The 27,555-nt window shown below is 52.6% G+C and overlaps 1 protein-coding gene across 3 annotated transcripts in view; it reads right to left on the bottom strand.

The window, feature by feature from the left end:
* ERI3 (ERI1 exoribonuclease family member 3) overlaps positions 1 to 27,555 on the bottom strand; it is a 110,003-nt gene that overhangs the window by 58,243 nt on the left and 24,205 nt on the right. For all 3 annotated transcript variants that reach the window (XM_084290712.1, XM_084290713.1, XM_084290714.1), the window contains exons 4-6: positions 25,467 to 25,526; positions 23,579 to 23,670; positions 5,062 to 5,134 (exon numbers count right to left, since the gene is read on the bottom strand). In XM_084290712.1, the coding sequence (XP_084146838.1) occupies positions 5,062 to 5,134; positions 23,579 to 23,670; positions 25,467 to 25,526 (225 nt within the window). The remainder of the gene's footprint in view (positions 1 to 5,061; positions 5,135 to 23,578; positions 23,671 to 25,466; positions 25,527 to 27,555) is intronic.

Raw genomic sequence — 27,555 nt, 5'->3', positions numbered from 1 at the left:
AGCTTTCTTCGAGTCCTCTAGAACTTCCCCCATGTTCTAAGACTTATTAAAAGCCACCCGAACAGCCAACAGCTTCTCAGCCAGCGCTTTTTAAACTCTTGTCAACCAGCTACGCACAACGCCAACCTCGAGCTACCACTTCACTTCTATCACAAAACTGCACCGTAAGAGCATCCTGCTCAGCGACACGGCATCCTCTGCCTTTCCATAAATACAAAGTATAATTAAAAATGGTAATTTTGCTGTTATAGGCAGTTCTTCCATTTCCTTCCAGCTAAGAACCAATGCCACTGCACACTTTTCTATTCTGATTTCCATGGAGAAGACACCCGTACTCCCTTTAACACCGGAGTCACGTTTTGGCTTCTGTTCCTTTGCCCAGCCTCTATCACTCCTGCCTTCTGAGGGACTGACTTACCACCGCCAGGGATGAGGAGCCCAAAAGAGCACTGCTGCCACGAAGGAAGGGTCTTGGAGCGCTCAGCCATGCCGCAAACCAGCACGGTGCTGAGTACCAGGTGCCTGATCCAACCAAGGACATAAGCAGCTCTTTGCAGACAAGTGACACCTGCTCACGTGTTGGATGCTTCAGCCGTGAAGCACTCTTCCTAAGGAATCCTCCTCTGTCATTTCGGACCTTATTGGGCATTTTGCATTCCCTATAGCCAGTAGCTCAATAAACGGGCAGTTGATGGCCATCGCACTAAGTCCTCAAGAGGTTAAACTTAGGAAAGCAACTTTCAGGAACATGGGCCAAAAACACAAACCATTTCTCAACAGCATCCATTTCAATGATCTTTGCGCAAAGCACCCGAGACACTTCAGCACCAAGTGCCTGCGAAGTCCTCCTCCCATCCCAAAGGCACAAGGATTTGTTCATTCAGCGGAGAGACAACAAGCTGTTAGCAAACCCTTGTTTGTTTAGGATGCGTTTATTTCAAGTTGCCAAATATTAACGAAAACATTCTGTTACCTGCTTCCTCTGCTGGATCTCACACAGCAGGGAGGTGACCTTAAAACATTTGTGCCCGTGTATTAACAGGTGGCTTCCGAGCACCTACGGATCAGCAGAAGCTGGGCCTGGAAAGGGCCAGCTCCACACACAGCCACGTGCTCCCCACGGCTCCATCAGCTCTGCCTCGTGGTGTCCAGAGGAGGAACAGTTCCCAGTCCTGCAACAGAGCCACTTGCAAACGGCCCTGGGGACACAGGGCATGGCACTGCCCGTGTGTGAACTGAGCTGAATCGTCACCTTCCTCAGAGCAAACCAAACTGCCTCGAGGGCAAAGCATTCAGACTGCCAGGGGAACGCAGGCAGGGCTATCTTGGATGTCAGGAGGACGTCTGCTTGGGCTGGTTCTCTGTCCTTCCTAGAGCAACCACTATCATGTGCCTACAGATGAGCTGCCCTCTGTGAACAGGAAGAAAAGGTGGCCAAACACAGCCAGGATGGCTGTCCTGAGCAACGTGCAGCTCTGTGATGCTATGGAGATGGCCTTTTTTCTTTTACATAAATGCCACTTGAGAAACAAGAAATAAAACAAAGCCCTAGTGGTTACATGAAATACTGCTCCGTTAGCCTGTAACTGAATAACGTCCAGAGAAGACACAGATCAGGATACCAAACCCAGCGTTAAAAATAGCTTCCACAGCCCAATTCTGGAGCCACAGAAGCAGCAAGTGGCTTGGTGCCAGCTCTGCAACACTTGGGCTGAGCTGGAAAAGAGGCTGCTAAGCGAGAACATGGCAGAGGTCTCGAGTCAGGAATAACACGAGAGAAGAACTGGCAATGCTTCTTTGCTCTTCCACAGAAGGCAAGACTGAGGCCCAAGAAAAAGATCAGGCAGGAGGTTCAGAAGAAACAAAAGGACATGCATCTTCCCACAACATAGGAATAAACAGTATAATTAATGCATAATTAAACAGCCAAACTCCTTGCTGCGGGATGCTGGAGAAACTGAAAGTGTCAGCAGATTCAGGAAGAGAAACGTACGGCAGGCAGACACCCGAAGGGCAGTGGGTGACGGGCACAGCGCTCCGGGGAGAGCCGCCAGAAGAGGATTGCAGGGAAGGAGAGAGAGCTGACCTGCCCCATGCTCTCCTTGGTGCACCCCGACAGCACCAGCTGCTGCCCTCTGGCAGAGGAGCTGGGCTGCACAGCCCTCGGGTCCGCCTGTTTTGACACCTTCCTCCTCCTCCCCGTGTTTTTCTTGCGCTCCTGAAAGAGCAAAGGCAGCAGGAACGTGAGCTGATCCTTGTGCTGGAGTCAGCATTAATGAGTTTATCCACACTACCTGATGGTGCTCACGGGGCAGCCACCCTCTTCGGGTCAATCCTCCTGCTCTATTTCAGCCCCGAGCAGCCGGCCGTGCAGCTCAGTCCTGTAGCACAGCCCTAACCCAGGGCTTTACGGGGCAGGGACACGAGGGAACGTGGCCAGCAGGGTGGTGACTCTCCGCCGGGCTGGTCTGGGGGCTATCTGAAATGTTGTGGCATTCAGAGGCAGCCTCCTGTGCCTCCCGCAGCCCTCCCACCGCGCTTGGCTGGTCGAAGGGAAGAACATGATCAACTCTCTGCCCCGAGTCAGCTCTACCCTGACAGCTCAGCACAGATACGCGATCGCTCAGTGACATTACAAATGTCAGCAAACACCGATCAGGCTTGACGGAAGGGATGTGCTAGCAGGCCGGGGGGGCGCAGGGCAAGGTAAAACTTCAGCAAACTCGGTCAAGTGCATGAGCAGCTCTTCTCCTTTCGTGTTCCACGGGAGGCTTTCGCACAGATCCAGGACACTGAGGCCAACCAGGACAGCAGTCGGGGGTGCTGCTCCCCACTGCCTGCATGCAGAGATCAACCCAAACCTGGTGCAAGTGTGGTGGCCAGCAGGACCCTGTTCCTGTCTTCACCTTGCCAGAATTTATCTTGGACAGAATTATTTATTTGAGGCGAATCTTGGGAACTCTGCAAGAGGACCCAAGGCACGGGGCGCTTGCCTCAACTGCTCCTGCAGCACAGAAATGACAACTGCTCGCCAGCACAGACCCACAGGACAGAGAACAGGATGCAGGTGGGGCGGTGCTGCAGGAAGCTGCGCTCAGTCACACACGCCATTCACACTCAGATGAGCTCTTTTCTCGACATCCGAAGGATCCAGGTCTCCGCATTACCCATGACCTAGAAATTAGCAGTTTCGCGCCACCCCCAACATCTTCACTTCGTGGATCAGGTCGGAGGCAGGCTCAACCTAGGAGGTGTTTCTAAGTCAGGAGCTTGCCAGAGGGAGGGGAAAAGGGGATGCCTGAGCTAGGAATAGAAGAGCAGGGGGGGCAGTCACCCGTCTGTCCTTATTTGTCTCATGCTGGGAGCTCAGTCAAAAGAAACTGAGGCCCCACAGGGTCCTGACGCTTGGACAGAATTATTTATTTGGGCTGGGAATCCTCCCCTGTAAAAACACACAGGCAGTTTCCCCACACACCCACATACAGCAGGGCAGCGGTAGCATAGGAAGATCCTCACCCCAGGCTAAGAGCAAGCACCAGGGGAGGCAGCCCTCAGCCCCAGGACAGGAGAGGTCCCAGCTCTCCTGCTCCAGCTGGGGCACTTCCCAGAGGGGCTCGGGGTCCCTGGAACCACCCTGTGTGCAACGGGGCATCAGGTATGGAAGAGCCAGAAAAAAAATGAAGATTTTTAAGGGATTAGATGGGTTGGAGAGAGATGAACATACCTCGAGCGACGGGCAAGAGCCCTAAGTCATTCCTCCAGAGGCCCAGAGGAGGAGCACAGCTGGACCAACCTACTTCTGAGCAAACATCAGGGGACGCGGGGATGTTTTTTTTTATTATTATTATTATTCTGAAGCCATCAACCTGCTGGTTACAGAGCCGCTATCCATTCACCGCAAGTTTAGTGAACTTCAAATGGCGATCATTAATGGTCACTGAACTGCACAATGCCCCAACGTGCTTTCAGATTTCATTTACCAAGGACCAGCAATCAGCCAAAAGATTTGCTCTGACAGCAGGGAAATACAAGACCCCTTGACAAGTTCAGCTGGGAATGTGCTGCCAGCATCCCTTGTTAAGTTCATGTTCTACCCTATTTGACGGAACAGATCATGCAAATTGTCCTTCTGCGGCCGCTCAGCCTGTCACTCACGCTTCCATTTAAAACAATAAATAAAGAAAAGAACAAAAGAAAAGCCCCTAAGTACAACAAGCTGTTTACAAGCAAATTCCACTTACTAAGACCCCTTATTATCAGGAAAAGGCACCGAAACCCAAACAAAACCTGAAATGGGATGGGGGAAGGGAATCTTATTCATTGCAAGGTTTAACCAGAAGGACCACCCCAGTTACCCGTGTTAGACCTACCCCAGCCTCCCCTCGCCCTGCCAGTGCTCGGTATCACACTATTTTATCTTCCTTCCACTCCAATTTGCTGCTCGTGGCACCGTTTTGTCTTTCCATGCGGATGGAGCAGCTGTGCCAGGAGACCCCGTGGATGCGTGGCGGGCTGCTCCTCGGCCAGTTGGAGAAGGTGTGGAGCAGCAGAAGATGGCACACGGCAAAGTACCCGGCATTTGGCTTTGTAAAGTGCTCACAAGGTCTCTTAGGTGGACGTGCTGCTGGGACAGCTCCCCGCTCCCAAAGCACAAAGGGAAATGATGATTTTTGGCCCGGAGTATTTACACGTTTATCAACCAGGACTTGATCTGAAGGCTCCTCGTAGCCTTACGCATCAAACCGAAACAGAGTGAGCAGCACTGGGACCGACAAAACCTCTGCTGAAGAGGCACCTTGCGGCGTCCCACTATTACACGGAGACACCACCACAATGGGATTCTCCCCAGCTGCAGAGCACATCCCATCAAGTACAGTAAGACTCTATTAGAGGGGATACAATGGGAGCCAGAGGACTCGCTCAGCCCAGCCTCTGAGAAAATAACTCATTTCAATGCAAAACAGCAGTAGTTATTAGACACCTCCTTAAAGAGGAAAGGAGAAGGAGAAAGGGAAGGCGAAGGGAGGGAGAAAGGGACCATGGCAGCTCGCACAAAAGTACCTTTTTCAGATTAATCCACTGTTTGAAGTAATCAGCAACCGGCAGCCCTAAGTACTGGCATTGTCCTGGTAACCTGTAAGAGAGAAGAGAGAGTAGGTTTGATTCAATTACTGTCCTGACAACACAAACTCTGTTTTATTAAGCGCATTTCGCTCCGAGATGGAAGAGCCCCTCAAGTCTGCTCTAACATGCTGCACATCAGAAGGACGGTAGCTCTTGGCAAAAAAAAAAAAAAAAAAAAAAAAAAAGAATCTCATGGGAGCACGACTTGGCTGAAGCCTGACACACAGCCAGCCACGTCCAGGCTGCCGACACCTCTCGGGCTCAGCATTTTGAACGAGGGCTGCGTGCGGCTCTCCTCCCAGCAGCTAAAACACAAACACAACTGGAGCATCTGGGCTGGCCTTAACCAAGGGAACTCATCGCAAATCCCTGCAAAACCAGGCTGAAAACCAGCAGGAATGACAGAAAATGTGATGGGGAAATTCACCTGTCATGCCCCGGTGCTTTTTTACATGGCCCTTATGGTTAAAAGGCTGAGTGAGTGACCCCAAAACCCGCCCTGGGGAGGCAGCAGGGCTGCCCGAAGGGACAACAGGAGCCAGGGCTTTGGCAAGCAGCTTGTCCCACCCGGCACCAGCTAGGAACTGCCCCTCTCCGCCAGCACACGGGGAAGGCTGAGCCGCAAAGCCCCGCGACTCCAGCCGAGATGAGTTATGGGAGGCTTCCCCGGCCGCTTTGATCCGATCAGGAGTAATTGATGGATCTTGTTCATTCACGTACTGCCGAGCACGCCTGGGGCACCGGTCACAGGATCCTTAACTGAAGCAAAGGAACATCCCAAATAAATATGTCAACTAAATAAATGACTAAATTAGACCCATTTGTGCATGTTAAAAGCCACAACCCCAGAAACCGGCTTTTGCAAACAGAGGGGGTGGGGAAGTCTTACAACTTCCTTGGCCGTGTGGGGACTGTAGGGGGAGGCTGTAGGGAAGGAGGGAAGAGCGGCAAGTGCCAGCATCAGCTGCTCAAACATCCCAACACAGACCCTGTCCGGGGCAAAGAATTCTCTCTCTCTGCACAGGGCAAAGCCTGGATACTCCAGGTTTCAGCTTCAAAGCTGAAATTCAGGAACGAGCTCTGCTCAGATGAAAGCACAAGCTGGGTACACACCACCTTGACCCCCAAACAATCACTGAGAGCTCAGCCCAGCCCCAAACCCTCTGAGCGACAGGGCAGCAGCTCTTCAGACCTACAGCACTGCACTGGTAAGGAGAGGAGGGAGGGCTGCGCTTGTGGATAATGTCAGTGGTACTGGAGGAGCAGTTTGGTCTGGGTTGCCTCCATTTCGATGGGAAGAAAAGGCTGGAAGCTGGCAAACATACCCAGGGGAACCTCCCAGGAATACGTGGCCATATATTCCCGTGGCCATAACACACCAGCTTTGCAAGCCCTGCTTTGACTATGGAATAGATTGCATGTGCCCATCCCAAATGCCTGGTCCTGTAGAGATGCAGAGGGCATCATTTAGGAGCAGTAATTTATGTCACAGAAGCACATTTGAATAAGGAGGTCCAGAGGAATCTATGAAAGCAGGAGCCTGTCACAGGAATGAGCCTGCAAGCAGCAGGACGGAGGCGATTTGCAGGGTAAGCAATGTGACCTGACAGCACGCTCTCATCTCCGGGCACGGCTCATCTGATGCTAGCACCATCGCTCTGAAATCAACCACCTGGAGTCACTCCTCGCAATTGCACAGCCGTCACATAACAAGCAGCCCGGCCCATGCATTTTACAGCCTTTACGCACACGTCCATAACATCCCCGAGTGGAACAGACCCCGCCGAGCCCAACCAGCATCCTAAGAAAGCTGCTTTCTGTAGGGTTTTGGTTTTGATTTCCAAATCAAAACACTAAGAAGGAAAGGAACCACGGGTTCATACAGGCAGCTGATCAGCTCAACCTCTTTGACTGCTCGCATTTAGCTAGAAGGATCGTGCCAGCAGCTAGCACGAGCTGTATTACCAACAGCTAGGTTTCTCCTCCCAGCCCAAGAGATTTTCATTAATACAGCTCTCAGCCCGGCTCCACTCAGAGGAATAATTATTGTCTTGCCCAACATTTGGATGGGGCCCAGGATGAGCGAGTACATCGAACATCGCTGCTGTTAGCCACAGGACTTGACAGCTACCCGCCCGGCGCAATGAATGACATCTGAAGGGTTTCCTTCCCCGGGGGACCAAAAAGCCCACGGAGCTGGACAGCCTGGTCCTTCCTCCGCCCTGAGACTGATGGCAGTCCGCCCTGGGCGCTGGACAGTGGGTCTTTAATTGGAGAAAATAAATGTCCCAAATAAATATGTCAACTAAATAAATGACCCCTTTTTGCAAACAAGGAACAACCCCAGAAACTGCCTACGGAGCTGCGTGACCTAAGGACGTTCCCCATCCCCCTCCGTGCCTCTGCTCCCCTCATTTCACACCAGCACCAGAGAGACCTCACGAAGTTTTCAAAGCACTGCGAGCTCCACACTCGTGCTGAAAGCTGGGCAGGCTGGCAGCAGCATGGATCAAAGCCTCCGTCTGCCTCCTGAGCTGAAAGATGCAGGTCTGGTGGCTCCAGGCCAGCGGGGATATGGCCATCGAGTGGCTCGTCCATAGCAAAGGGTCATCCTGGTACATCCTGGTCAGTCTGGGTACACAGTGCTCCCAGCAGAGGACCGGGGAGCTGGGGGCTCTCCCTGCACAGAAAGCAGGGCCCCAAAAGATCACCCCTGCAGGGTCTCTTCCCCTCCTGTCACCTGCAGCAGTCCCACGCTCCCCAGCATCTTCTCCAGGTTGGAGTGAAGGGGGCACACCTGTGGCTCTCCTGGGGAATGCAACTGTCTGTAAGGAAGTGCATCTATTTATTAGGATCTATTTATTAAGACTGCTGTTGACCTGGGCAGCTCATTTGGCAGATGAGCTTCCCACTACGGCAAAACTCAACCTCCATCACCGGGACAGCTGCGTTTGAGCAAAGAGCTCAGGATGCAGAATCACAGAGTCATCTAGGCTACAAAAGGCCTCCAAGATCACCAAGAGCAACCCACCAAGCCCCATCACAAAACCACGGCCCTTAGTGCCACATCCACGTGTCTCTGACATACCCCCAGGGATGGGGACTTCCCTGGGCAGCAGAGGAGAAGCACCCCAATTCCCTTCATCAGCATCCGTGATGCTTCCAGCTTCCGAATGAAGTCTTGTTCCCCCCTAAACATTGAAGTTCTCGCTCCGTGGGAAGGAAGCTGCCTCTCCAAACCTTCCCATCAGCCAAACACGGTGCTTCGGGTACGGCTGGACTCGAGGATCCTTGCGGGTCCCTTCCAGCTCGGGATATTCTGATTTTATGACTGCAAGTGATAAAGAGAAACCTGAAAAAGAAAAACCTGAAAATGACTGTGGGCTTTTCCACCCCGGGCTCTATTTTCCACCCAGCCCTGCTCCTCCGTGCCCACGCTGCGGGGTAAATGGGGCCTGGAGATGCAAAGGGGAGGGGAGGCGAGGTCGGACGGCTGCATCCCTCCTGCTTTAGCTGGCTCTCTGCGAGGCGGCGAGATGCGCGCGGCTCGGCGGTGATAAACGGCCTTGCTTTAGTTATCACTTTCCTTAAGTTAAGGAGAGCAGCCCGGTGATGGATGGGCTGGAATTCGGTTATCGGGGAAGGCTGTCAGCCAGAGGTGCCTATCTCCACACACATTTAGCAGGGCATCATTATGCGATGGCATGGAGTTAAAATATGACCAAGGGTATTGAGAGAAAGAAAGAATGGGATTAAAAAAAAAAAAAAAAAGGCAAATTGAGCAACAAAAAGGAGTGTGAGGCAAGAACGTTATCGTACTAGTGACACCTTTTATCTCGGTCTGGTTAGCTAGAGCAGGGCACAAATTGGTCCTTCCTCCACTATTGTATCCTCTTGTACAAACAGAGGCAGATAAAATGTGTCACCAGCGCGATAGCATATCAATTTAACCCTAATTATCTGGGGGGTCAAACCAAGAAATAGGGGTTTCTCATTTCAACAGGTCCCTCCGCCTCTGCTCGGAGCCACCACATTAATATGGAAGGGGGAGGGCCAGCCGTAATTGATTTCCGTCACTCAGGTGGTCCTGGCATATAAAAAATTAATGCTCGCTTCTCCCACCTCATCAGAGCTGGTTAACGTCCATCTGCTTCTGGGTTCAGGATGTCAGGAGACAAAGAAATTGGGCCACTTTCTACACACTGGGTGTATTGATATTGAGCCAGTTAAAAGCACAAGTCCCTCTTTGGGAAAGATAAAGGGACATTAAATCTTGATATTTATAGACCTGGTCGCAGCCTTCAAAAATAAAATATGAATCCACGCCCCGGAGACCTTGAGTCGTAAGAGATGTTAAGAGATGCAGAACATTTTAATTGTGTCCTGGCCAACCCCGCTGCACCGGGCTGCAAAGGAGAGGGCAGGGACACTCCTGCCCTGGGAATCCTCCGCTGCAGGAGGGCTGCAAAGCCCGAACGGAGCTGCGTGGAGGCAGCAGCACAGAACAGCAGCAAGGTGGTACCGAAGAGAGGAAAGCTGCCAAGACACCTTGCCCTGGCTCCACAATTCAGAGAGAGGATGGTCAAGGCATGAAGGGACATGGACCTGGTGCAGAGGTGCTGCTCTCCTTTGGCACAGGCTGGGATCTCCGCCTTGGAGGGGGTCTGAAAAGCCCCGGGTTTGCACAGAAGCCTTGAGACAGGTCCCTTCTCCTTCCCTCCTGCCTCTCTGTGCTTCCCTTCCACCCTCAGCTCTCTCAACCACCCCCAAACTTGTCACAGTGCAGCAAGCCTACGAGCCGCACATCAGCTTTAAATATCAGCCTGCGTGAAGCAGGGACATGAGAGCAGGGAAGTGGGAACAGACAGAGCGAGCCTCCATCGCCTGTCAGGGAACACTAATGAATTTCAACGCCAGCAGCCATTGCCTCAGATGGGCTGGCGAGAGGAGGAGATGGAGGGAGAGCGAGGAGCCTTTGCAGGAGCAGCCTGCCTCGTTTCAAAGCCCCCTCTGTTAATAAATGTCACTGCCGAGCTGCTGCACAGCCCCTGCGCCGGCGTGGGGTGGGTCGGGGGGAGACGGGCAGCTGACAGCGTGAGGGGTACCGGGGCAGCGCAGCCTTTTCTCCTGCTTCATCCCCAGGAAGGAGCCAGGAAAAGGAAGCAGAGAGGGTATCGCTGCTGCATGCCACGGCCCAGCACCCAAATGGCACAGCGCCGCCGTGGGGAACCAGTAACAACCAGTAACAACCCCCAGAGAAGTGAGGACTGTGAGCCCAGCACCGCCCGGTCCCATCACTGGGATGGAGGCTCCCTGGGGCGGGCAGAGGGACATGGAGCCATCCGGGCACCCTGCTCTGCGCACAGAGAGCTGCCCTCTGCCAACACAACCGTGCTCCTGAGGCTGTGTGGGGAGAAGCACCCGGCACGGGGCAGCACGCGGCAACCGCAGCGCTGCACAACATGAAGGTCAAGGCGAGCCTGCTCTACAAATGTCAACCTGTCAGCTGCGGATATTAATGAGGGCTGACCAGCAGCTAAAATGCATCCATGCTCCATTAGTAATAAGAGAGGCACGATGCAGGAGAAGAGCACGCGCCGAGGCACCGGTGGCTCTGCAGGGCCCGGGGAGGTGTGGTGATGCACGAGATGAGCGGGGCCGCTCCAGCTGCCCAGGCAGTTGCCACACAACCCACTTCACTGGAGTGTGTTGTTATCTCCTTCCATCAATCTTTAATTGGATTAGGGTAATGAGGCCAAAAAACCCCGGCTAAGCAGCGAGGCTAATACCTGGCACTCACAGACCTTCCTTTTTTTTCCCTGTGATGCCCGTTGTGGACAGCACTGCTTTATGGCTGTACCAGGCGTATTTCTGCCCAGGAAGCTTAGAAGGCATGCTGCAAGTCAGAAATGCCAGGACACCCACCTCCCTGCAGATCCACCCACGTGCTACAGCCACATCCCTCCTCCCTAAAGTTTTATTTAGAAATTTGGGGGGAATCCCAACCCCCAGGTTTTCCACGCTTGTGAGCAGCAGAGTCTGGTACCCCAGGATGCAGCTGGAGCATTGCAATACGCTGGGAAAATAATCCTGCCACAAAAAGTACATGGGGCAAGTGGCTCATTGGCACTCGGTCCTGCAAAGCACCGCGTGCCTTCCACTGCCATCAACCTTAATGAAACATGAAGGCATTTAGCACCGTATGAGATCTGGCCCTTTTATGGGTATCTGTCTGTGCATCAGCCAGGTGCTGGCAGAGATGCTATCTCAACATTAAAAGCGAGGCTGTAACACAGCAGGTATTCAGCTTCCAACAGAAAATGTTCATCAACAATTGCACACACATGATGCTACAATAAATCTGTGTGCTACCGCTTAACAGGTTCTCTTAAAATGATTCATAGCTCTATTTACTGGGCCTGATTCTGCTATTATGCATGCGGTAGTAAATCTGGAGTAACTCTACCTGCTGTTAGCAAGTAGCCAGCGAGAGCAAGATCGGGATTGAGCCGTTTCAGTTTTAAACAAGCACCTAATTACCATGCAGCAAACCAGGGCTCGCCGGCTCCACGGTTCAGCTGAGGTTAGGAGTGCAGCAGGCAGGAGCTCTGCACTCCTCCAGATCAGCAAAGGAGCGCTCAGGGGTAGTGCTAATGCTCTTGCAAGCCCTTCCAGACAGGGAGGAGGACTGGGAGGACTTGCCTTTGACAGCATGAATGCACCAAGTTGCTCCCAAGGAAAGAGAAGCTGGAAAGTCTCCAAGGCTGAGGTCACCCCCTCAGCCCTGGGAATGTGACACTACCAAAAAAAAACAAACTTAAAAATGGATTTCTACACAGAAGCTTGCTGTGACAGTTCAGCTGCTTACTAAATATAACATCACAGAGCATCTTATTAATAGCAGTGCGCAGTGTTAGCAGTCTGTGTGCACCTACGGTGTGGGCATGTTCTTGATGGAAGTCACCAGCGTGACCGGGAGCTGCAGCTGGTGGACTTCCAGTCAAGCATCAGGAGAAGCTCTTCACTGTGCAGGAAACAAAGCACCAGGACAGAGAGCCGGGGAATCTCCTCCCCTGGAGATGTTCAGACTCACCTGGAGAAGACCCTGAACAAGCTGCTCCAGGTTGAAATTAGCCCTGCTTTGAGCAGGGGGTGGAAGAGAGATCTCTATGGAAATTGTTCTGTGATTCATGCTGCAGCGGAGCCTAATTACAAAGGCAGAGCGTGTCCTTCCTCTGGCTATACGGCCCCTTATGAAGTCTTTCATACAGACCCTCATCCAGTAACCGCCTGGTCCTCTGCACACGAGCAGCTTTAAGAGGTGGCGTTGAGACTTCTGCCGCAGAATCCTCTGATTACCTCCTGAGTGCAACTGATGCCCCCACAGCGCATCGTGTCTGCGCCCCCTCAAAGCCAAAACCCGCACAGGAATTACACTAAAATTAAACACCCTTCTCCTCCCACTGGAGAAGCGTTATTCCTCCGCAGGAAACTGGATCATTTCGAGACCTAGAGCAAGGTGGTGCTCGCGGCCTGACGTGGCCTGCCCCGGTTCCTCAGACTCGCTGTGCGACGTGCAGGAGGAAACCTCGCCTCTCCCCCGCCTCGCCTGTCCTGCCCAGTTAGCTCCCACACCCTTCAGGAGCAGGGCTTCTCTGCTATGAGTCATAAACTGCTTAGTGCCTAATGGTAAAGCCTATAGACGCTTAACATAATGCAATCATGTCACTTAAAGGCCATTAGTCTCCAGCCTAAGCAGCATTTTTCCAGTCACAAAGGAGACCTGCGCGCTTTGGAAGGCAGGGGAAGGACGTGGGCGGCCGCGCGGGTCACCGGGCTCGCAGCGATGCGAAGCCCCAGGCAGGATGGAGCCCAGCAGAACGGCACGGGGAAGGTTGTGGCAGCTCTAGCGACCAGACGGCTTCATTTTGGGGGCTTTCTTGTGCCGCTGCATACAGCTGAAACCAGCAGAAAGCCCTTCTTGCTAGAAGGAAAACCTCTCCAGCACCAGACGTGGATGTACCACTTGTAAAGGGGGCACGAGTCCCTCACCCCACAAAGGGACCGGGGCCTTTGGCATTGCATCTCCTCCCTCCCCACCAACTAAAGCAGATCATTTATCTACAAGGAAATACGCCATTCTGCTTTGCAAGGCTGTATGGCCAGGGACACCTGCCTCCAGCACTGTCCCTGCCCTCCTTTGGCACCCCATCACCCAGTCCCCTCTCCCACATGGCTCCTGGGATCGCCTCCTGCTCCTCTGCCCACTAAGGGGAAGAGAAATCCAGTGGGATAACAGCTCCCCGGGCTCTCAGCACAGCCTGCGGGCCTGTTCCTCAGGGTGCTGAGCTCCTCAGGGTGCTGAGCACAGCTTTCCATGCTGCTACCGATCCGCCCTGCGCGAGGGGAACCAAGTTCAGCCTCCCCTTGCTCCCCAGCTCCAAGCCCGAGCTGCCATTAGTATTTGCTTCGGCGCAGAGAAGGAGCGGCGAATCCTCCAGAGCAAAGGACAAGTGCAGCAATTAGGATGCAGGGGCTGCGGGAGCTGTTTAACAGCCCGACCCGCAGGTCAGTGCCGCCGACTCCCAGCCCCTGCATAAATATTGTATGAGGAGGGGAGAGGGGCTGCTCCCAGCCACCCTCAGCACCAGCCCTCCCCCCCTCCGTCGCCACGCCGCAGCTCGCTAGATGCGCCGGCACCATTATTTACAGATGTGACAGTCGGGGAAAATCACTCCCAGTAACTAGGGGAATGGCAAGGGGGCTGCTCGGCAGAGCAGGAGCCCACGGGGCCGGAGACCGTGCCCACCTCCTGCTCCCCACTGCAGGGACTCTGAACAGAACCATGAAATGCCACCAGAGCAGGGAGCAGGGGCTGCAACCAGCCTTTGCAGAGGTTGAGCAGGGGGCTGATTGCCAGCGCTGCTGAAGGACACTTCAGCCAGCTTTATGGTTCCCTATCAGCATCGCTCCTACAGCCTCCCTTTGGAGGGAGCTTCCCAGCAACATGAGAGGCTTCAGAGCAACAGCCCCAGCAGCCTCCCTCTCCTGGAGCAGATGCAGAAGGGACTGCAGCAACCTTCCTTTTAACACATCCGATTTCAGCCTCCTCACTCCCCTCTGGAAGCAGAGGTTTTGCCAGATGATCACACTACCATTCAGATCTCCACCAGCACAGCCCTGCTGCCAGCCACCCCTCTACGCTGGATGCCAAAGCCACAGCAGGCAACGTGGTTTAGACGTGGCCCCCACCTGAGCGGCTCCTCTGCTGTACGCTCAGCTTGCTCTTGTCCTCTCCTTCCTCTGCCCACTCTTGCTGCACGCTCGCTGTGCTGCTCTGCACAAAGGCAAGCCTAGGTTCAGAATCGCTGAGGCTGGGGGCTGCCAGGGACAAGCAGCAGCGTCCCCACACATCCCGAGGGCACGCAGCTCACCCGCAGTCCTGCCCAGGGCTGCGAGATGGGGAACGCAGCTTGGACACGCTGCTGTCCCCGACACCCCTCCAGAAATGCCTCCGCTGCTTTGCGGCTGGCTGCTGAATCCCAGGCAGGCAGAAGCCCGGCCTTGCCATTCTCAGCTTTCCTCAGCTCCCTGTGCAATTAATGGGCTTAATTATTGATGGCAAAGGCAGGGATGGGAGGAAAGAAAGAAAAAGCCAACGAGAAGGGAATGATGTGGGGGTGGCAGGCGCCAAAGGTCTCCGAAGAGCTTCCCTCAGCCTAGAGCAGAGAAAGAGCCCCTAGCCGCTCCGCAGCTCCCACGGCCCTGCTCTAATGCTCCCTGACATGCCTCTGAAGACAGCGAGCTGTTTGCAGTCACCACCGTGATTTGTTAGTAATTATTTTCACGGTGTCACATTGCTGTCACTCTCTTAACAAAGAGACAGGCAGCCCGAGGCTGCCTGCGAGAAAGAACCAGCAGAGAAAAGGAAGTGTCAGGCACCCAGGGATCCTCTTTGCTTCCCGGGTTTCACAACCAGAGTCCTTAGCAGCTTCTGAAGGAACTTCTGAGGAGAAGTGGCAAGTCAGAATCATCTCCCATCCTCGTCACAGCAAGAGGAGTTAATTACTTAGCCCCCTCTTAATTTCATCTTACCTGGATAACCCGTGCAAGACCCAGGTGCTCAGAGCCCCTCAAGCCACCAATTTGCTTCAGGTCTGCAGCAACCACAAGAACTTTGGCAATCGGTGACTTTTAGCATTCTCCTTGCAAGCTCCAATTTCTTTTCATGTGGCCTTGCCATCAGGCTGTGCTTCTGAGGCCCAGCAAGCCTGATGGACAAATCCCCTCCCTGCCCATCACCCCCGCACACGTTAACCCCTGAGCACCAGCCCCATCCATTCCGTCACGCTGCTGGGCTCCACGGGGCAGCAACATTTCACTTGGCATTTTGCAACGCCAGGCATCTCGGCAGCTTCCTCCCACCTGAAACACACAGCCTCATGGCTTGCCACCTCTGGTTTCTTACAGACCTCCCCCTTGCAACTCCCAGCAACCATGGAGCTTGCTTGGGCCCCCAAGGAAGGGGAGCTATTTTGGCACCTGACGTGTCACACAATGTAAGGACAGAGAGATGAAAGGCTGAGACACTTGGCCAGCCAGCCCTTAGAGCACCCCTGATCTGTGTGCAGAAAGAAAATTGCTCCTCCGGAGCAATTCCAAGTTTGACTTGCAGCAGACGAGCGCTCTTCCCCTGCCTGCTTACTGACAATGCACAAGGGTCATTCCCCGCAGCCACGGGGAGACTGGGGTTTTAATTCACTCTCTGAGCACAGGGAGTTTGGAAATCTGAAGCCTCACCACCTAAGCAAAACCCTCCCGCAATTACCTGCATGGAAGAGCACCGACTCAGAGGGCAGCTCCTTTTCAGGGGTCCTTTTAATAACCCAGAAACAGCACATGCATGCTGTGAAGAATTAGGATCGCCACTGGGAAGCTAAATGGTCCATAAAACGTAACGGCTCTCTGGCACAGGGAGCACAGCGAGCTGGAGGAGAGGTCTCGGCAGCTTCCCATTGCCTGGTCTGCAGGGGACATGCAGGACCCCACACGGGGACGGTGCTGAACCCAGGAGGATGCTGGCACTGAGAGCAGCCCAACACCCAGAGGGGAAAGGGAAGCAGGGATGAGCGAGGGGCACCTATGAAGACCAAGGATATCCTGGGATGCAGGTGCTGGGCAGATGGGAGGAGAAAAGCCCTGCTCAAAGAGAAGCAAACAAAGCTGGTGGGACCCAGGTAGGACAAAGTCCTAGGCTGCAAGAGCTTCCTGCACGTGGCCCCGCTGGCACAGCGCACTGCATCCTCCTTCTTCTTCCCACCAACTCCTCCATCCTGCTCTGCTGCGTGTACCACTTCCACTTCGCTCCAACGCCTGGTCCAGAGCAACCTCTGGCCAAACACAGAAAAGGCGACTGCAGCGTGGGACAGACTTAGCCCAAAAGGTTAAGTCTGCAGCTCGGGTGTCCTGCACGCACCCCGACATCCACTCCTTGGGAGTCAGTGGCCGGACAACGCGCGGGAGAATACGCTGGAGGGAAAATACCAGGGCTGACCTCAAGATGGCCCAGTAGGTCTTTGCCAGCCAGGAGCTTCAGGAGGAGAGGGACCGAACCCATCCAGGAAAATGGCTCCCACCAGGACACAAACATGCAAACAAACAAAATGCTTTCCAGAAAGCTACTGCATCACACAAAGCTTGACTAGAACAAGACGCAGCTCCCAGGCTGGCAGTGCTTTCAAGCAGAGCCCTCTACCCAGAGCAGCCCCAAGAGTGCTGCTCCCAGCTCAGGCTCTGGGCAGGCAGCGCTGGTGCCAAGCCACGACCACTCTGCCTCCACTTGGAAGTCAGAAGAGCTGAGATCCAAAGTGGGAGAGCTGATGTTAGCCCCAGCATGGAACACTACAGCTGTCCAGAGCTAGGAGAATTAAGCTTTTTCAGGAATGAAGAAGAGTTGTGCTTTATGAAGCTACTCCTCATGCCACAGACAAGAAAACCCAGATGACAAAGAGTCTTCCAGTGGTTTATCCTCTACTGCCCTACAGTCAGCCAGCTTTTCACCTCCCCAGACCACACGTAACCATAACGCTGATTGCTATTAGAGGCCTCTCCTACAAGCACAGAGGGCCAGGGGTGTGCTTTTTACCAAACGCCCATTATAAATTAATGATTAAATTCATTATGACACTGGACCCAGAATTCACCTGAGATCCTGCTGCAGAGGGATTATTCTTCCTTACAGTATAGGCAGACAATGCTGGGACAGATGGCTTTGCATTCATCAGTGCAATTGTCCAAATATAGCCTGAGTTACTTTGCCCAGGAATGGAAACATTCACCTCCTGCATTCATTACCCCACCTCGATGGCTCGTTGCTGGAAACGGAGCATTTCATGCAATGCCCATCTCATTTCCCCTACTCTAAAAATTTATTCCACGTTTCTCCACCGCCCTTCACCCTTGTTTCCAACTCCTTTGCTCCTAATTCCCAAGCAGCAGAATCCAAGCTCCTCAGAGCACGTCAGGCACCATGGCCCAATAGATCTGTGCCAACCACAGCCCCCACAGCGACAAACATCTTTGCTGTGATGCCCCAGCCAAGAAGCAGACCCGAAGGTGACAGCCAATTGCACGATGATCCCCGTGCAAAGATTTCATGTCCAAAGCTTAATGCAAAGGCACCCGCAGAGCCACACGTTGCAGAAGGGCTCGTGCAACCAGCACGTTTCAGACAAAGGCAGGAACGGAAGACAGCTGGGGACCCACTGCAGGAGGACAAGGAAAATAAGCGTGCCACACTCATTTTAAGTAGGTGTTGCACACTCTTCTTTTTGAGGGGGGGAGACCTTAAAAATAAAACATTTATTTTGCATTACTGATATCATTTCCTTTCAAAACAAAAAGCCGGCCTGCGGGGTCACAGAAGTGAATGGGGTCAGTGCTACTCCCTGTAAGTGCTAGAGAAGAGCATGCTCGTAAGGCTGCCTTGCTTAGCTCCAGCAATGCACTTTAGGATGTAATTACATGAACAACTCCATCAGCAAAGCTGACTCAAAAGGTTCCTGACCCTGGATATTCAGTCCCGTCCCTGCGCCGTAGTTCACCACCCTCTTCTTGAGCCAACGTAACCATGTGAAAGGGTACACCACGGGCTCGTTCAGCAAAATGATCCCCACTAAAAGCGATGACAAAAATAAGCTAACCCAAAGATTTTGGGTTGGAAAGGAATTCTTTTCCTATTTTTAAATCAGATTACTGTGTTATATCTCTGTTACCAGCTCCTCCCTGTCAGTCTCGGAGCCACGTCCTGCCCTGCTGCCACCCGACCAGCCCACCCTAAGGTTTCTCCTGCCTGTCCCCACAGCTCCCCGGGCAGCTCCGCTCCCTCGCTGCAGGCTGCCTGCATTTCCCTCCCAGGAAACGACTGCTGATGCCCTCCTGGCCCTGAGATAAAGAACAGCACGCAGGAGGGACACCGACACCATCAATCCTTCCCTCGTGACCTAAGGCCGATTCCAACCCGATCCTCCAGGACAGAAGACCAGAAGGAGCAACCTGCTGACACTCAGCAGCCTGGGGAGGCAGGTGTCCTCCAGCCAGCAAAACTTGTGCAGGAAAATCCAGACAGTGAGATAAAATTAAGCAGTGGTATAATTCATTGCCCAGAATTTACTAATATGCAACCTAGGAAGAGCACCAAGGGCCATAAACATTTCAAGGCACTTCACAGTGTTTTATCACTGTATTAGAGTACTTGCCTTTTAACATTTATTTAAGAAAATAAACTTCTGCGCAGTAGTTTCCTGGGAAGAAATAAATTAGCATGTTCTGACCAGCCACAGCACAAGCACCTTCGTGTTGGAGGTATGCAGAGCAAAGCCTACGCACATTTTTACCCATCTGATGCGCTTGCAGAATGATCTGAACATGGAAGGGGAAGGATGAACTTGATGCTAAGGTGTCGGTCTGAGATTCAGACGTGGCTCAGCTCCTCTCTCTGCCTCTGCCTGCGTGACCACAGGCCCCTCACTTAACCTCGCTGTGTCTCAGCTCTGTGGCTACGAACACGCAGCAAAACCGCTCCCCTCGGCTGCCCGGATTAATTCCCATTGTGCTTAAAAAGCAGGCAAAATGGTTCCACGCACAGAGGGAGGCAATTTGACATTTCTGAAGAGATAAAACCACACTAAAGAGCTTACAATGCAAGGGCTCAACCCCGGCAGACTCTGAGTACCCTCTCTATCCACTAAACCCATCTCCTGCAGTCAGCAGCACGTTACCCTCGCCACCCAATGGCACATCAACGTGATTTGCTTAATCACCGGTGGCACTTGTGTCCTGGGTGCAGGATGAGGTCCCAGCAGCCGAGCAGACTACGTCGGGGCTGAATCCGGCCCTGGAGCTTTTCAACTTGGAGGAGAACTTGCAACAGGCTGAAGGAATCCTCCCGCTGGGCCTGAGGACCGTGTGCTAACGAGGCTGTATCCCCACTCATATTTTAGCTTGGCAGGTCTGGTGCTCCTTTCATCTTTTGCTTCAGGTAGCTCTCTTTAATTAATAACATTTCTGTGCCGGCGCAGGGAACTTTCCACCCAGAATGAATGGCCCTCTCTCATTAGAACCACGACTGTCATGATGTATTCAGGAGCAGGAGCGTGATTCATTCCCCTGTCTGGGAACGCGGGGTGCTGCTGGGGGGTGGCGGGGAGAAGAGTCTCTGTAATGAGTGACGGAGGTTTGCTGAAGTTGATGTGCGACTCTGGCGGCTTGAACTGCCTTGTCAGGACAAGCCTTCAGAAAGGTGATGTTCCTACTCAAGAGGTTTTCCTCATTAAAGAAATTGCATCTTAACAAGAGGGAAGAAGGGGAGGGGCGGCAGGAGAGCTGCTGTCTCCCCCACTCCAGCCTGGTTCATGCGAAGCCGGAGCTGAAAGCTGGCTGATGGGAGCGCAGCCGGCAGAGATCAGCACTCCTTTTCTGAGCCCTCGTGCAGCAGCCAAATCCCCCACCCGTGATTTTCTCTCTTGCATTGCACCAGACCCATGAAGAAGTCACTGGTGGCAGGGCCGACGACCTCAACTCATGCCTCCATGAGCCCTTCCCAGGTGCTCGTGTCCCCTTCCCTGCACCCAGCTCTGTGTGCTCCCTGCTGCCAGAGGGAACCTGGGCAGACACAGCTCTGTGATCTTCCACACAAGCTCCAATGTTCAACAAAAATCAAGTCTGCAGCCACAGTGCCACAATCCCTGAGGATCCTTGAGCCAAGCAAAGGCTTCACAGGTCCTTTAGCAGCTGAGTGTCCATCCTGAACGCTGCAGACCCAGACACTGCTAGAGACCATCAGCAGAGAGCAGTACCTTGACAGTCACTGTTTCTCTTGTGCTTTTCTTTGAGCTAAAAGTGCTACGCACGTCGCAGCAGGGTTATGTCCTCACTTCCACCACTGACAGGCTGGAAGGTTCCTCCTGTGTTCCAGCCCATACTCCCCATCCAGCCTGCTCACCCCGCTGCACTTCCCAGTGCCCTGGCACCTGCTGGTAACACCCACAGTAGACAGACCTGTCCAAAAAATACCATTTCCAGCTCCTGAAGAGCACATGCAGACTGAAGCCAACCTGCCCAGGTCTCTGCTGGAGAAGCCAGGAACAAGGCTGCACGGTTTGCCACCAGCAGCCAAGCTGAAGACAATGAAGAACAGGAGCTACAAACCACAGGAGCCTCTGGTAAGAGGAGCACAGCTTGCTTCGCGGACAGCTACGCAAGCAGCTGTCACTGCTAAGGGAAGGAAGCTGAGAAAAAGAGCAGAGTCAGGAACGGACCTGCCCAGATCACTGCTCCCCAGGCCAGGAAGCACTGCAGCAACACAGACCTTTGTCAGCAGCAGTTCTTCAGCACGGGGCAGCATCGTGCTGTGGAGGAAGCACCAGTGCCGTGACTTCAGCCTTGGAGGGCTGAGGACAGCACATGGACCCTGAAACCTCACATGAGGGGCAGATAGATTGCATTGCAGTGTCCCACTCCCCAGAACACTGTGGGCAAGCACACAGAGCAGATGCCAGAGGTGTATCTTCACCCCAGAGCAATGGCCTTACCATTCTGGGTGCATTTCACCTCGTTTTCCAGAATTCTTCTGGAACCCAGAGGGGTTTTTATTGTGCAACACTTCCAAGGACACACTTGGGCAGGCAGCATCGCCTCCCCGCTCGCTGCCCCAGCGCCTTCAGTGCCTGGCGTGTGGTCTCCATGCAGCAGAAGAAGGCACCAGCCACAAGTCTTTTAGGGAAGTCCAGGGTAATTCCCTGGAATACTTCCTAGATGTTCCACCTCTCTGCGGATATATCTATCTCCCTGTCTGAGCAGCCTCGTTTCAGCTCCGTGCCTTCCCTCTTTCAAAAGAGATGCTCAGTTCTGCTTTGCTAAACCCTATTTGGCAATGTGTCTAAACACACGCAAACTTAATTAGTTCAGGAGGGAGACTCGGCATTTGTGGTGACGGATAAAAGTAATGGGAAATGAGACAAGTCAGAGCTGGCAGGGAGTCCTCACTCAAGCCTCGTTCGCTGGCACGGCGCTAATCAGATGTGACGCTACACGCTGCTGCACCCAATCGGCGGCGGAGCGGCGCGATGCGCTCCTCTCCGAGCGGCTGCAGCCAGGCTCCCTGCATCCGTCTGGTTGGAAACATGAAATTTATTTTCTGCTCTGCCCTGGAGACGCTTCCGGATTGAATCCTGGAGTTAATGGTTTAAAAAAAATTTTTTAAAAGGAAGAGGGAGAAACGAACCGCTCACTGCAGCCTCGTGGCCAGGAGTGGAGTCTTCTTTTCCAGCTGACTAGTGAGGCACAATCCATGCGAGAGACCACTGAAAATGGTGAATCAAGTATCTTGGGCCCAGATCTGCGTGTCCTGCTGGGCCAGCTCACCCCACAACCTCTACAGCTCACCAGAAAGAGGACCCAGCTTCACTTCTGTTTCCCCTACTACACAGCTCTGAAGCAGGAAAAAAAAGGAGAAGGTTGCCCATCCCATGCAGACACTGAGTTAGGATGTCATTACCTGGGAACCTCGTTATCCCACTGTGAAAGGGATGGAAAGATGGCCTTTGAGCAGATGCAAATTACAACTCTGTTCCTCACAACCCTCACTGAAAGCAGTAATTTGGACTCTCAGAACAGTGATACAACAGTAAAGAGCTGAGAAAAGAGAACAGGTGAGAAACAGAAGTGTAGCACATCCTTGCAGCTGTTTTTGTGTTGGTCTCTAACAAGAGTTAGAGTACAATATACAAAGAAAAATATGTATTAATTCAAAGCAGAGACAAAGGAATTGGCAATATAACTCAGACACAGGTTCTGGTCATGGCCTCAGCAGAGACCCAGTAAATTCTGACTCAAAAGAGCATGGCAAATTTCTCATCTCCACTAGCGCTTGTGTTGCTGCTCCCATCCTTGTATCTCATGTCTCACTAATCACACCAAGAAGAAGTAAGGAGCTGCCACTCTACAAAGACCACTCTGCAGGGAGAAAACCAGTGCTGATTGCTCCCAGGCTGTGTGCAGTTTATTTAGGCTTCCAAGCTGGGGAAACCAATGTCACAGGGAACACCAAGTAACACTACTAACGAGTTGTGGATGTCAGCTTAGCACTGTACGTGTCAAGTCCATGCTTTACCAGGGTGATAACAACAGGGGTCTTTACCCAGCACAGTGAGGAAATGAAAAGCTGAAGCGAGATTATAGCAGTCCAGGTGAATTCAGCACAGTATGACACTGATCTGCAAATATCTTACAGATTAGATTAATTTAATTCTTAAACACAATTCCACTTTATTTTTAATCCCATTTTCAGGATCCTGGTCTAGCTGTTTTGGTAATTAAACATGCGCATTCACCAAGACTTGTAGATCCCAGTCCCCACCTGGTACTCTCTCGATCCCAGTCACCCAGCTGATGGACATGACCTTAACGACAAGAACACCAATGAAGCGTGCCAGGCTTGGCTCGGACTCTTTCCAAAGGCTACTCTGATTCACATCCAGTTAACGTGCCAAGATGACAGAGAGAAGGCCTTGCATGTCAAAGTCAGGTAAGGGCCACTGCTTGATTTGGGCGTACAGTAATGGTGTTCATTCATGCGCTCAGATACCCATCCCTTTGGAAAATACATTGGATAAAACCAGAAAACATTACAAAGCCCCGGTTTAAACCTTTCTTGGGGTTATGAAAGGATTCATTTGCTAGAGGGATTATCCTAGGCAGTGATCTGGCACTATGCCTAGCACCTACCTGTCTTCTTAAACAACCCTCCACTCCCAATTATGCACGGCAAACAACGATTTCCCTGAAAAACAAAGACTAGGGACAGTCGGAGGCTTGCAAGAACAAAGACATCCACACTACAGGCAAGCATGGAGCAGTAAAGCCCAGAAAAATCTCCCTCCCCTTCCATACTCACATCACTTTCAAATCCCAGTCTCCACAGGTCACAAAAATCGACTTGACGCTGGGATCTAAGAGGCCTTCCTTCGCCATCCACTCGTCAACCCTCTGAAAGGAAGGCAAGAAAAGGGGATGAGTTTTGCAGAGACAGGCCGAGCCACAACAGTTAAACTCAGATAAGCTGCTTGCAATCAAGAGAGAAGAAAATTGTGATCTTATCCACCCCTCTCCCTCTCTCTCTCTCCTCTCTTTGCTTGCCATCTGAACAACAGCACGTTTGGACCTTTGAAGATTTCTGATAGGAGACATCAGGCAACCAGAGCGGAGATGATCTTATCAGACATCGCAGCCGCGCTGCTCGCAGAGGGATGGGAGTTGTGCAGCGTTACCGGGATGATACAGCCCTGCTGTTACTTGCCATACCTCTGCTTCAGCTCTCCCTGGACCAAATGGGCTTGTGCTAAGTAGAACCTGTGTCCTCTCCAGCCAAGAGGAGCACATTCATTTCTTGAAGCTCTCCAGCGTGGCCTGGGGGAGGGAAGCCAAAGCTCCATCGTGGCTCTCCAGGCATCAGGCTGGGAACTGAGAGGAATCAGGCAGCAAAACAGAATTGAGAGATTCTGACTACCTGCTTTGATAGCCACTGGAAGCAGGTGACAGGCTGCAACTCTGCAGCCTCGCCAGCAGCATTTCCAGTGCTTCAGCAGGAGAAATCTCTCCTCTTCCCATCACTCGACACCTTCAGCTCCTGAACAAACAAGCACGCCCCAGAAACTGTCTGACCCAGATGGGATTTTAACCTAGAAATGTGCAGCTGTGCTAACACCTTCTCAGTCCAAATAAACCCACAGAGGTGTTTCCACGCTCTGTGAAACTCCCGTGGGATCGGAGGGGTTCATTTCCTGCCACACCCCAGTGGCGGTGTGCATTCAGCCATCCAGGCAAAGTTGTGTCCTCCTGGGGCAGGTAACAGGCACGGCCACGGGTGCTCAGGGCCCCGTGCCGCTGTCACAGGCTCTCTGCAGGGCAGGGAGGGCTGCCCCAAAAGCAGAGCCCAGCCTGCTGCCCCCAAGCCCTGTGCCTCCCTCCAGCCGCCGGGATCTCGTGGCCAGGCTCCTGCTGCGACCTTCCTGAAGTCCCTGATGTGAGCGCCCGCGAAGCGCCGTCTCCATGGAGGATTTTCAAGCCTTTGATTTGATTTCCGCACATAAGCAATTGTCGCAATTATTCTGATTAGGAACAATTAGGTAACACAGCGGTGGAAATCCTGACAGAGACAATGCATCGAACGGCAACCTGCAGCCCGAGCGGGCTCTGCTTGAGGAGGTTTCCTTCCCTATCTGACTACCAACAAAAGCTATTGATGGAGAAATACTCCCAAGCTAATTAAGCCCTAAATGCTGTAGGAATTCAACATTAAGCAGATGGCATTATTAGGGCTCTATCTGCATTCACACATCCTCCAGATTAGATTTCAGAGGCATTTTCCTTCTATACCACGTGTATTATCGAGCGTTTAAACAGGTAGAAAAAATTAATTTAATAAAGTGCTGAGGGAGGGAAAGAAAAAAAGAAGGCAGAGCTCCCAGAGCAGTGATCTCGAGCAGCGTCGTGGTACTTTAAAACTGGCTCAAGAGAGAATCGCCTCTTCTCCTATCTACTGGCAGGAGTTTGGATATCTTGTCAGTACCCTTGACATGAACAGCTGGAGATGACAGATCAATGGTTCAATACTCTCAGCAGCGTGTCACTGACGTGACAGCAAATGTTATTCTAATGAAGCTGTAATCATAGTCAAATTACGCGGTTCGATTCTCAGCAAGGGGAGGGTGCAGGGAGCGAGCTGAAGGGAGGACGACAGGAGCAGAGGTCAGAGGTGAGGAAATAAAGGTTACTCTGCTTACCTCAAGCACTTGCTGGAGGCTGGGCTGCCCATCCACCATGCCTTGAATAATCCCAGTCAGCTGAAACGAGAGACAAACAGAGAGCAGGCGTCAGAGCGGCACTCAAAAGATCATTAGAAAGGGCTCCTCTCCTGTCCATCTCCCTGCGACCAAACCACGCTCCCCTGACCCCAGTGGGCACATTGCTGAGGGGCCAGTGCAGCAGAGCCACAGGCAAGGGCAGAGCTCCATCCCAAAAGCAGGACACAGGGGGGCTCCTGCCTGCACCACAAAGCGGTGAAATCCCACAGGGCAGGACACTGTGGAGCCGTGGTGCGGCTGCACACACCGACACGATGCCCCAAATGCTGCCCCCTTCCAGGTCTCCAGTTCTGAAGTTGTCCCGAATTACCCAAGCAGGGCAACTACTGGGGGCTCTGGGCATGCCCCTGCTACCAGAGAGACACCAAAATTGCGGTGTCAGACAAACTGCACGGGCCACTGCTGGTAAGCCAGAACCACAGCGGCTCCATCCATCCTCCTGTGCTGGGCAGCAAAAATCACAGCTGGACAGCCTGGCTGCCCGAAGGTAGGGCACACGCACAAAAAGATGCGGTCTCACGGGCCTTTGCCTGCATTGCCCAGGCTTGCTCGAGGCACACAGAAAACAGATAATTTTTCTGTCTGCCTTCCAAGTGACAAAACTGTCTTTTCCCATATTGAATATCGGAGGTCAGTAGCTTGCCATCAATGCACCCAAGTAATTAAAAAAATCATTATCAAACCGAGCGCACGCCACGGCATTTCGCTTCATCTGGCGCCTTCCTCAAGCTACCCACACCTCGCACGTTTTCATAACGTGGAGCTCAGCCGCAGCCCGGCCGCACACCCTGCGACCTGCACGTGGTGCCACAGCATCCACCCGAGAGCATCCTCCGGGCACCTGCCCTGCAGGGCAGAGCTCACCGATGTGCACACCACAAACCCTGCCCCAAACTGTAGGGCTAAGCTTCATGAAAAGCACAGCAGCCGAAAGCAGCTCAGCTGCTTCCACCTCTCTGTTTCGCTGGCGCCTCGGCTTACAGCACTGAACTCGGAAGGAAGGGAAAAAAAAAAGAAAAAAAAAAGAAGAGATTAAACTCCAATTAAACTGTAATTACATTTAATGAATACCAAATACCTGACTCACTGAATAAACTGTAAGTGGAAAGATTATTTTCTCATCGTGACTTCCATGGAATGGTAATATATACCTTTTAGGGAAAGGATTTTAATTTTAAGGATGTAGAGTTCCTCTAGGTGGGTTTCTCAAGTTCATCAAGCCATTATGAGGTGGAATTTTAAGGAAGTGGAGAGACACACACACTCTCATATTCCAGAAACTGTTTTTATATTAATCTGTATTTTAATTGGGTAACAGCTGCTGCCTACAGACTTCCTGTATTCTAGGAGGCAAATAGATTTAGGAGATTAATGCGTGGCTCTTGCGAGCATTTTTCAAAGCTCCCTGGCTTGTTTCTTCCTCCCCTCGCTGTCCTCCTCTCCAGGTATTTGCCTGGCAGATGTGGGCAGCTCACCTCCCCACAAGGGGCTGCCTCTGGCTCTCAGGGCAGCTCAGACCAAACCCCTGGGAGCAGATGACAGGCGAGCATCTGGGGAGATGTCCGGCACCTCCTGCACCAACGTTAGCAGCTTCTGCTGCTCCTGCTACCTTCAGGACCGCATCGCTCAGCACCACAGCTCCGGTACAAACCAGGGCCCAAAAGGGACCAGATTTCTCCCCTCTCACACTTTCTGATCCTTTCTGTTCTCAGCTGTGTAAGTCACCTCTAACACCCACCCCAGTGCCTTGGGTTGCTGCGGTGCTGTTTGCTCGCGCAGTTTTGATAAAATATAAAAACATAAAATGGCACAATTGTAAAGTTTCACAGGCGATCCCAAGAAGCACATGGTGCTTGGGAACATAAACAAGCCATAAGGCATTTATCCTGCTGTACTTTTATCGTCTGTTCCTTCAGCAAAAAATCAATGAAAATTTATCATAAAAAGAGAGCAAAGTACCATGAAAAAGCCCGTACCAGCACCCTGTGTGTGGAAGGAACCCCTCACT

Source organism: Netta rufina, assembly GCF_964035555.1.
Source record: "Netta rufina genome assembly, chromosome: 8".
NCBI classification, from domain to species: domain Eukaryota; kingdom Metazoa; phylum Chordata; class Aves; order Anseriformes; family Anatidae; genus Netta; species Netta rufina.
Note: the sequence above shows the minus strand (reverse complement) of the source record. Positions and strands in the feature narration are given on the sequence as shown.